The following is a 12,493-nucleotide window of genomic DNA, read 5'->3' on the forward strand; positions in this document are numbered from 1 at the left end:
GCCTCAATTGACTCATGATCTTAACTATAATATTTTTTATTAGTTCAAATTACTAATTGCCAATTTACTTGGTTGATAGTAGTATAATTAAAATATGCATACTATGAAGAAAAGGTAAATTATCATTAAATAAACAATGGTTGGAATATTTTTGATACTATATCAGTACTAGTATAATACACTCAGCAAATAACCCTCGAGGATGAATAAGCAGTTTATTTGAATTCCATCTGTAGCACTTCTAGAGTTGCTGCCGGTCCCAAGCCCGGGCACAGGAGGGGGGTTGAGCATGGGGTCGACAACCCAATACCATAGAAAACAACCTTACTAAAAAACGCTAACCAGAATAGATAATTTAAACCATTTAAGCTCTTCCCTCCCAGTTGAAGGCAGAATTATGCCACCTCATGATGAAAGCCGATATTCTTCGGAGGCCGCAAGGCCAACGCCATCCTCTCCCTACAACCAGAGCAACAATTCAAGATTACAGGTACACCTTGCTGACGAGTGCCAAGTAGCACGAAACCCGGGTCCAGCGTTTCCTGTTGACCACCACTAACCATAATCCTGATTTTGATTATTACACAGGAGAAGCAGGGATTAGATTATTGAGTAAAATTTTTCTTCTTTGAGGAAACATTCAATCGTTGGAGTTTTTTTGGGGGGGTTAATATAACCTTCATTATTTATTAATCATAACATGAAACACTGATATTTGCATTAAATAAACTTTAATTTATTAACATTTAGAATTCGATTATTGAAATGGATCGTTATGAAAAATTAACAAGAATTGGAGAAGGTGCATATGGTGTTGTATTTAAATGTCGTCATCGTGATACTGGAGATATAGTTGCTATTAAAAAATTCACTGACTCTGAAGAAGATCCAGTAATACATAGAATTGCAATGCGAGAAATTCGTACATTAAAAGTAAGTTACGAAATTTTTGCATTTGCATTAGACGGGAATATTGTATGATTGTGAACTATGGAATCAATTGTAAGCAAAGATGGATAGTGGCCAGCAGTGGAATCCAGGACGCGCGCCACTTCGTCCTATTTGGGACTCGTCAGCTGGATGTACCTGCATCTCAGAGTTGATGATCACTCTGGGACTCGAACCAAGTACCTTTCACTTCAAACACCATCGAGTTATCCACTCAGCTACTGAGTCCTGATAACCACTATCCATCTTTGCCTATAATGCTTGTGAATTAAGGCTATATCGAGGCAATACGCTCAGTATGCACATATGCCAATTAGAGACTGACCAGTTGCAGTCCTAAACATCAATGGGACGACTCAAACAAACAATACTAAATGAATTTATGGAATCAATTGCCTTAATTGATGTGATTTATTACTTTAGCGAGTTTATAGTTTACATCACTGACTGACATCATTTAAACAACAATTGTTGTTTAATTAAGATCAATTCGTAATTTAAACAATGAAGTGATTTGATGTGGTTGAGGAAAAACTTGCACACGTAAACCTACTTATTGACTTAAATTAGTCCTCAGTAAATGAATATTCTAAGACAGAACAACTGACCAACAACTGAATTTATTTTATAGCTGAGAAATAACACATTTACATATCAAATGTTTAAGACAACAATAAACATGGTTGAAACTTATTTAAACTTTAAATGGTTGTAGGACCTATTTTTTAGGTCTTCATTAAATAACGACTATTAAGGTCATCAAATCACTTTTATTTGTGCTATTCCATTTTATATCTATGGAAGGTGACCTTCAACGATAGAAGATATTTGTAGGTTAATGATATATGATCATGAATGACTTCAAAGCATTGTTTATGAACGTTGTGACCATTGATTGATCTGTGCTGAGGTAAGACTCAGAGTACTGAGTAAAAATTAATAAATCAGCCGATAAGTTAGCGATTCTTCATTGGCTGAAGTTGTTAGGATATGTACTTCTCGTGTTTAACCACTTCCTACCTCAACTCACGATGTTGGCTGGTGTAGAAGTAGATTGAAAGAAAGCTAGAGATTGACAAATCAATATGTTGCATCAGTCTATGAAGTCACTAACTGTTGAACTAAGTCATGTTGAGGCGTTGGCAATCCATCAATTCAAGCTTGAACTCTGTGCAAAAGTGATACGTCCAACCTTCCATCCTACCTTGGCCCTAATTTCTTTCTGTAGTACATTTTGGGCTTGCTCCTTTTTTCTAGATTAATTCCTTGTAATAATAAACCGTAATCATTTATTATTATCCTTTAAAGACTTTTTCACGATTATTATTCAGTTATTATTATGACCCTTACGTCCTTCATTTTTTCTTTGTATCTCTCGAGTGGACAGATTATCTTTCATAATTCTGACCTGTAAATTACTTTCTTCTAAATCACCTGATTATTACGCAACCTAATTTGATATTTGGGGTCTCCTTTCTGCTATTACTGATACTGTTACTTATTCTAATACTTCGGAATTTATCTTGATAATTTCATCTCGTTGATCTGAACTGAAGTGACAACTTAGACTGATTTACATATGTGTTAGGCTCTAGGTAATTTCTGACTTACTGACTCTGATGAAATGAATTTAGATAAACGACTGAACTGTCTATCCTAAAAGTTTATATACTTAACTTAGTCTTCTTGTTTGATTTGGACACTTGTATTCTTTCTTTTTCCAAAAAAGATTATCCATTTACGTGGTTGACATTAATTTACTAGGTCGATGAAATAGACATTTATCTAGTAGGTCATCAATTCAAGCCAACTAAATTTTCTTTTTGTACGGAAAGCGATAAAAGTTTCAGTTCGGAATCTAATACATAACTTTGTAAATATCTACTCATTAACTGAAACCTATTCTATATAGTTGAGATCATGAGTCAATTGAAGCTAGATCACCTAGGAAAACCTGGAAGCACTGGACGGCCGTTTCATCCTACTTTGGGACTCCTTAGCAGTGCGCATCCACGATCCCACCTCGCGAGATTCGAACCCAGGACATATCAGTCTCCACAAAACCCCTTCTGATAATGATCATATGCTCACTAGTGACTGGCTCCGTGAGGTGTTTCCTGGAGTTCTAGTGAGAATCAATAACGAGTGGAGTTTCACCAGGTCTGTTGGGAGATATCAAATCACTGAAGACATTGGTGAATGGTTGCTCAATTTAGTGGATTGGTTGAAGTTAGATATTAACACCGTTGGATGCCGGCAAACTCAGTGGTCTAGTAGTTAAGTGCTCGTGCGCGAGACTGAAAGGTCCTGGATTCGAACTGCAATATGATGAAACAACCGTCCAGTTATTCCAGGTTTTCCATGGTGGTCTAGTTTCAATTGACTCATGATCTCAACTATATAAAATTACTAAAATCTCCACAAAACCCCCTTCTGATAATGAAAAATATTCGTTCTATCCAACAGATCTACCTCTATGTGATTATTCGGACATTATTTCTAACTCACATACATAAAAATTTAAAGCTGGATAAAGAAATCGGCGCTTACATATCTATTTGTAATTAGTTGTAAGTCGAAGTATATAGTCGTAGAAAAAACTAATAACCATGTATCTCGTATAAGTAATTTGAAGATTAAATTTGTTTGAGTTATCCCATTGCTAATATTCTAAAACGGATTTTGACTTTTTTTAATTGCCATGTGTGAATCTTATGTGAATTGGTGTGATATAGTTTTAGTGTCACAAGTTGTATAAAACAGATAGACTTTAGGTAGAAGCTCTCATCATGGAATGATATCAGATGCTAAACCTTTAAAAACCAAGCATTTTTAAACAGTCGTTTGTCCTAGTTTAAAACTATGCAGTGCTATGGACCCATGATTCATCCAAGGATGAACACAGAATCATCTGGTACTAATGCGAGATGTTATAATAGGCATAGAATACCATGAATATCCTAATTCTACAATAAAAAATTTATTGTCAGTATGGGGTCGGGGGAATTGTTGAGTTTTATTTAAATCACAAACCGATCTACTGGCTATGCTTGAAGAGATTACGAGTTCACCTAATCTGCGAATGGAACGAAGACTCAGTAACACAATGACCAATAGACTAGCTATTTCTATGCGTCCCAGCCCCGCTGACTAGAGAAAAGTCCAGGCTCAGAAGAGGTAAATGTATTCCACGAGCAGCCAGAAGCACGAACAACCCTAACAACCACAACTCAAGCGTATATATACAGCATAGAAATTTCCTTGGGAAACGTTACGAAATAACATATTAAAGGGACAACGAACCAGTAACATTTAAGGATTTCCCAAATGGGAAATACGACATGAAGGTTAAAATGTGTGATTTTGGCGCGAAAACAAGAAATTCAAATTTTTAAAATAGATTTACAAAAACAAGGCGTTTACCTAGTGAGTTCTGAGGATCTAACATCCCCAACACTATGCTAGACAACCACTGGAAACCTGAAAAATCCGGAGGCACGTTTCCTTTTGGTGGGAAACTCTTCAGCAGTGTGCATCCACGACCCCACCACTAGGAGTCGAACCCAAGACTTTTAGTTTTACATGGGAACATTTAACCTCTCAATTACGAAACGGGGACCCAATAATGAGCAAGTCTAACTCAAAAGAACCTAATATATTTCACTACTATTCTTTATCGTATTCGGTAAGCACCTTCCTCACAACCGACACGTTTGAAGTGCATTGGTCACGGTTTCCCACTAGAACTCTGGAGAGTTCCTCTCAAAACTAGTAGCCAGTGAGCACCTCATTGAACTCTGGCTCAGTGATCTAGATGTTAGGCGTTCGGACGCGCCACCGAGAGTCCTAGATTCTACCCCTGGTTGTGGCGTCGTGCGTATTGCTGAGGAGTCCTGTAATAGGAAAAAGGTTGGTCATCCAGTACTTTCAAGTTTTAAATGGTTGTCTAAGATCAATTCGCGATTGCAAGAAGGGAGTTTTTTTTAACTAATCTATTAATAATTTTTAAAATCAAATATTATACTATTTAATTATCAATAGATTCTTTTACATATCGTATTTCATTTTTACACAGCAATTAAAACATCCAAATCTGATCAATTTAATTGAAGTTTTCAAACGTAAACGCCGATTGCATTTGGTATTTCAGTATGTTGATCATACATTATTACATGAACTGGAGAAACATACTAAAGGGTAATAAACTTTTAATAATTTTAGTACATTATGTAAAGATGAATGGGTTTTGTATGTGGTATTTTATTCTATAAGTGATATTCGTCATAGATTCTCAGTTAGGGATACCATCGAGAACCAGCAAGTACTGAACAGCTGTTTCGAACTAGGATAAGGCTCTTCAACGACATACATCTATGAATCTGCTAGTGATTAGATCCAATAGTTCCAGTGGTAAAACGTCAACCGAAAGACTTGGAAGTTACGAGTTTGATCCATAAAAATTTCACGAGTGAACATTGCTAAAAAGTCCTGAGCGTTATGTGAGGTTATGTAATTCATCTTAAACAATTCAATATCAAGTATGGTTTCTGTATAAATAAAATGTGTATTGTTGCATTTGATGCTTACTCTGTTGTTGTAATACTGGGAAACTTGAATTAAGTATAATTATTAAAGAAGTCATTTGATCAGATCATTGAAGGGAGAGAAAATGTAAAGGACATGTTCAAACACGCTTTCATTTACAAAATTCTTTAATACAAACTCTTGTTCAAAGTATACGGTGGCTACCAAGAACTATTCAACAAATATATCCCAAAAACGTATTATTTAACATAATTCATAAGTTGTATCCTAATTGATACCACTTTATATTGTGATTCAATAGTTTCATTTTCACGAAACATGGTATTTTGTAAGCGTTGGTCAATTTTTTTATTCCGAAACTCTAGCAACCATCACTCGATAATAGAAAAAATTTGTTCTTGCCATTTACAGTGATTAGGTAAGCTTGGCCCCCAAATGTCCTGGTACGGTCGAGAGTGGGGAGAGTCCACTCTCCATCTCTAAATGCTCTCACATGGCCACGCGTTATAGCCTCTGCCAGGGAAGTCCTACTCACTGCCTTCTCGTGGCATTATTGTTGTTTACAAAATTGAGAGGACGGAGAGCGAATGTCCGGCGCTTTAACCGGGTTGGTGGACACGGAGAGTCCACCTAGGGCAGTTGGAAAACCCTGATTCCAAACCAATGGTGCACATGGGCTCCAGTATCCTGAAGGAACAAATGGCGTATGAATCAATCGTTGGTCACCGTCTACCATAGGACTGCACCTCCTCACGATGCTCCACTGCCTTGTGGATCAGGCCTTTAGGTCAAAGGCTCGGGGTGTGGTCCCCTAAGAAAACCACTTGCTTCAGTTTGGGCACCAGGGCAGTATCACAGCCGTGACACGAATCGAACGAGATTTGTGTGGCATATATATATCTGGTGCCCCTTTGTACCAATATTTATGTGTTTAAATAAATAAATAAAGTAAGCTTGATCGTTTAAGTGAAGATACAATGATTACCGATGAAAATCGATACTGATCATATGATATCGTGGAATGAGAAAAATCGAAAATATAGACTAATCTGTCCCAACACTGGGGTTTAAATATATAGTACTCACTGTGAGATATAATGATCCTTAGTTCAGTCTTTTAATGAGATCGCTGATAAAGATTGTTGATTGATTCTACGGTAGGGTAAGGCAGCTATCGACATTAGATCTTCATCTACCCTTTAATAATATGAATAGTATCAAGGAAAATATTATTTGATTAAATGAGTTTGTTGTATCGATTGAGTGCGTACGTGACCTGTTTGATATATATGAACGTGCTGATTCCCACCAACGAGAGAGCAGTGGATTTATTGATCGCCCAATGATACACAAAAGCCGTATGAGCAGTCTTGAGTACTTATCAGTCCTACTATCTGCCTAGTCCAACCAGTTAAGTCCAGAACACCAATAACAGCCTCTGTAATATGAATCATTATTCTCAAACATACTGGGTTTATATACCAATCAAACTGACCACATCGTACCATAAAATAGAAAATAACATTTGTACAAGATTTAGTCAAATGTGGCTGTAAATAGAAGGAACAATAATTAATAGACTGGGAATAACTCAAGAATGGCGAATCGTATAATAATAGTTCATAGGTCAAAATAAAGCTTATAATAAGAGGGATATGGATATGAATAGTTTAGTTACTTAACAATTACACAATAGGAAACATATGTATCATATTGGTCCATAAATAGCCCTCAGAGTTACCATTCATAATTCTCCACGGGATATAACACACTAATACTGTTACTATCTTTACTGCTCTGAAATTCACCCAGACATTTTTATCTAATTATGCTAACTGGGTTTGGGAACTTGTACCGACGTACACATGTGACATGTTCTATATAGCGTTTGACTAAATGAGTGATTAATTGTATTGCAAAATCTTTGAAGTTGACTTGTAATTATAGTTAGTTTGATCCCTCAGAAATGGTCATTGGCGAGTACTGATATAAGGAGTTTCTAAAACGAAAAACACAAATGAACAATTTTTAGTGGTTTTTAAGCTCTGATGTCAGTTTATAATGAAAACTATCAACAGTTTACAGAAAGTCTTCACAAATCCTACTTGATTACGTAATAATAGCATGGATACTATTTATCAATAAAAAACATATTCCATACATTTGGTTCTCTTCTCAAAGTTTTAGTAAAACACTTACTTACGCCTGTTACCCCTCATGGAGGAGCATAGGCCACCGACCAGCATTCTACATTGATATAAATTACAGAATCCCATGAATCCATAATATTTATTTCGTAGGATAAGACTTTACAAACTAGAAAAAGATATACACGTTCTTATGCGAGTGATGTATAAAGATTATTAACCAGAGAATAAGACCAATCAAGTAAATATTTAAAAGTTTCATTTCCAATCCCCAACTTATTTCGACTGTACATAATGTGATGTTCATTGACACAAACAAGGGTAGACAAATACCCCTCTCATTCATGTCCAACTATTTGTATGTACTTAAATAAACGTTCAGAAATATCTGCGTTATAAGGATAAGACAGACTTCTACACGTTTTATTGGGCACATTCCAAAGAAACTATACCTCCGAAGATAAAATAGTCTATACAGCTGAATAGTACAACAATTGCTAGATAACAGAGACAAAGTGGACACAATGAATATATCTAGAGCGATCAATGAACAAACTAACTCTCCTTCATAGATATTATCTGAAGTCATGGAAATTATGTTTGAACCCGATCTTTGTATTTCAAAAGGCCAGTAGTTAACTTTTCTCTACTTTGGTAACTGAAGTCTTTCAACTTCCTTTTTTTCATTCTTAGTTCTTTAATTAACTATTATGATAATTTAGTATGTACAATTCACATGTCTTTTCTACGTAAACCTCTTTGATTTTTGTTAGATTTCATAATCTAATCGAAATTAACTTTCTTGATAAATAGAATTATCTACCAAATAACTTAACAATTATTTTGAAGGGAGTCTAGTAATAGCTAACAGCCGAATCCCGAAAGCACGTTTCATCCTAGTCAGGACTTATCAGTTAGATGTACCTAGATTCTAGTATTGATGTTCACTCTGAAACTCAAACCCATTAGCTTTCACTTCAAAAAAACTAAAGCGTTATCCATTGAGTTACTACGTTCAGTTAGCTAATGGCTTGTACGACGAGGATGAATTTTAATTCATTTGTAAGAGTTATTTGAATGTTGAGGTTTTTGATACTAAGGACTGCAATTGATTAGGCTTTTAAGGTAATTGTGGATACTGGGTGGATTGTTTCAATTTTCCCATTAACTCACAAGCATTTTAAGCGTGATTGGATAGTCGATACTAGTGGAATCCAGAATCTAGATATATTCAGCTGGAAAATCCAAAAATAAGGCCAAACACATGTGTTGAATATCAGTTCTAAATAATATACATCTCTAAATTCATTTAGTATTGTTTGTTTGAATCGTCCCATTGATGTTTAGGACTGCAACTGGTCAGTCTCTAATTGGCATATGTGCATACTGAGCGTATTGCCTCGATATAGCCTTAATTCACAAGCATTGTAAGCAAATATGGATAGTTACTAGCGGTGGGATCAAGGACGCGCGTTTCGTCCCATTTGGGACTCGTCAGCTGGATGTAACTGCATCTCAAAGTTGATGTTCACTCTGAGATGCAGCTGACGAGTCCCAAATAGGACGAAACGCGCGTCCTGGATTCCACTGCTAACCACTATCCATCTTTGCTTACAATGCTATACATCTCTGCTGAAAATATTTGTAACATAATGCCATTATTGAACCAATCCACTAAGGATGTATATTTATCAGAAGCAAACCTATCAGTTAAAGTCCTCAATATCAACAAAGAAATATTCAAACAATCGTTGGGAATAAACTAGGTTTTAAAAGTTATTATTTTAAATATCAAAACTCCGTTTTCACATTCTTCTTTGTTATTTTCTTAGATTTAACAGTATTAAATTGTGTACTTTATTTATCCACTCTTGTTTTCTCTCTCTTTCTCTCTCGGTATCTTACATACACATACGCATATACATTCAGATTATCTTTATCATTTATTGGACATTGTACAATTTATTTTCCTTATTATCTGAACAACATTATCTCACTAAATATACACAAATTGTAACGATTTTCGAGATAATAACGATAGTAATAATGATATGTTTTTTTTCCCAATAACACTGTTAAGAGGATGATGTTTAGGTAAAGCTATTGCTCAACTATTCTAAATGTAATTTGATCTAGTCAATTTTTATGAATGTATCTTTATAAAATGATCTTTAAAATAAGATAATTACTACTTACAGATGAGCTGTATCCTACAAATGTAATACCTCTAACAGTTTCCCTAGTTACTGTCTTCCTTTTACTCCCCCCTCCTTGTTTCTGTATCTCGTTCTTTTCATTACTATTTCCTTAAATTATATTTATTTAGTTAAGAATAGTTAGAGTAATTCAACAAGTTTTATATTCAATGTTTTATTGTTGTTGTTTTTGTACGTTTGTTTTTTTAAATGTCATATGTAAACATTCCCTGTCACTATGGTAACTAATAGAAACTTAAGTTCTCTTTTCTTCTTTATTAAATGATCTTGTTTTTCATTATTATATTGACATAATTGAATTATTTAGATTTTTATCTTGACTTTTAGTATTAACTCTGGTTGCACAATTGTAATTCCCTTTGTTTAAATATAACGTTGGTTAATTTTTAAGTCATTTTAAACAAAAGTAACAATATATTGACTCCATGTTTACTTAATTATAATAAACTATTTGTGCAGAGGGGGGGAGTTGTATTTTTTCCATCATGAATATTGGGAATTGAAAATGACCAATCCTTATTGAGATGAATACATCTTGAACATAATAAATCGATATTAACTTAAGATAACGAGGCTTTTACTTAGTATTTCAGTGGTATGTTGTAGTAAAACCTGGGATACAGATATATCTAGATGACGAGTTCCATATTGAACGAAGTGCGAGTTTTGGATTCCTCTGACAGTTAAAATTTAACTTTAATAAAAACATCTAATTAAATACAATTATCGAGCCAGTTCACTCAAGATCCTCATGTACCAAAAGAGATTGACTGATTGTAGTTCATGATAGCAAAATCCGGAAAATATAAATCCCGTACAAATAACGCATTTAAGCAGTTATCTTATTTATCACCTTATATATCTTCTGACAAAATGAAACACATTGTATTCAGATTCATTCTTACTTACACCTGTTACCCTTCATGGAGGAAAATAGGCCGTATAACACCATTCTCCATCCAACTTTGTTCCGAACAATCACTCCCAGTTCCTATTCATCATTTTCATGTCTGCTTCAAAGTCTCGACGCAGTGTGTTCTTCCGTCTTCCTCTTTTCCGTTTCCATTCACGATTCAAAATCAGCACTTGCGTCATGATGCGGTTTGATGACTGCCGTAATGTATGTCCCACCCACTTCCAACAACTTTTCCTAATTTCCTCTTCAGCTCGAAGTTGGTTTGTTCTCTCCCATAGTAGACTGTTAATTGGCAACTGTCGCCTCTCTTATCTGTGTCTTTAAATCTGTATCGGATCCTCCTTGTTTATCTATGATGTTGTCCAGGTATGTAAACGTCTTTTCCTAATGTCCTCTTCAGCTCAAAGTTGGTTTGCTCTCTCCTATAGTAGACTGTTGTTGATGGTATCAGGTCAACGGACATTCAGTATCTTACGTAAACAATTGTTTATAAACACTTGTGCATTTTTGATGATGGTTGTAGTAGTTCTCCAAGTTTCAGCTCCGTATGGCATATATGAATGGCGAGTCTAGGTCTGTAATCATATACTATCTCAAAGTCAAATTGTAGGGTATAGGTCGTAAATGAGACTCACTATTGAAAGAAGCTAAATACACTCTTAGTTAGGGTCTCAGCCTATGCTTTCTCGTCTGAATCAGAAGAACAAATTTGTGTATATCAACAATTTGTGTATTCAATTGTTCGATTCAAGAATTAAAGCTTCCTAACTAAGTCTCGTTCTTTTCACTCTATTTGATAGTTGAGAAAGCGTACAGGATGTCTTTTTATCTGATTTAGTCGTTTACGGGACTTCACAGTTTATCCAGTGGATTAAATAAACTCTCCTACGTTACAAAAGAGGAAATCTTCTCGATAAATTAACCTGAATGGAGTTGTCCAACTTTATTGTTAAAAAATAAGAAGTAAACTAAGCTGTAAACTTCGTCAATAAAATGTAGAAAAACCTATGCGGACACATTAATTAAATGGTAAAAAGCTTACAAAGAGATCCAAATCTTCCTAGTTCGATGTGTTCAGCTTGTAACAAGCTTTTTCCTAAGTCAAAAACTTAAAGACTCCTCAGCATTGCTCATCCACGACCCCAAACCGCGAGATTCGAACCCAGGACCTATTAGTCTCGCGCGCGAGCGCACTGCTGAGGAGTCCCACAATAGGACAAAACGGGCGTCCAGTGGTTCCAGATTTTTCACGATGGTCTAGCTTCAATTGACTCATGATTTCAACTATATAAAATATATGTATATGTGTTCATTCTGTTCATGACAAATAATAATTTTAATGCAAAACTATTTATTCATAGAATCTTAGAACTTTGTTTTTTGGAAATTTGATTAAGAACAAGAAAATGATTTTTATACTCTACTTAATCATGGAAAATTCCAAATTTTTGCTCAAATTTTGATCGGTTGTAAAGCTCACCAGATTTCCAATGTATCAGCTTAACCTTATCAAAATTCATTCGTTTACTTAATAAACTCATTAGATATACACTACCTTAGTACAAAGCACGTTCTTAAAAACACAACCATACTTATGAGTTGTAGGCCTGTTCAGCAGATAGGCAACACTAACAATACACTCATAACCCATAACTAAATAGTACAGATGTATATTCTAGATTCTACGTTACCTGTAGACAGCTAACTGACTCAACAATCAA

At 35.1% G+C, this 12,493-nt stretch overlaps 1 protein-coding gene across 1 annotated transcript in view; it reads left to right on the forward strand.

Annotated features, from left to right (window-relative positions):
* Smp_124130 (serine/threonine kinase) overlaps positions 1-12,493 on the forward strand; it is a gene marked incomplete at both ends in the record, with an annotated part of 30,645 nt that overhangs the window by 1,422 nt on the left and 16,730 nt on the right. Inside the window, 2 exons of the mRNA XM_018793107.1 lie at positions 751-933; positions 5,024-5,145. Of these exons, the coding sequence (XP_018647653.1) occupies positions 751-933; positions 5,024-5,145 (305 nt within the window). The remainder of the gene's footprint in view (positions 1-750; positions 934-5,023; positions 5,146-12,493) is intronic.

The sequence above is a fragment of the Schistosoma mansoni genome, chromosome 1, assembly GCF_000237925.1.
Source record: "Schistosoma mansoni strain Puerto Rico chromosome 1, complete genome".
Classification (NCBI taxonomy): Eukaryota; Metazoa; Platyhelminthes; class Trematoda; order Strigeidida; family Schistosomatidae; genus Schistosoma; species Schistosoma mansoni.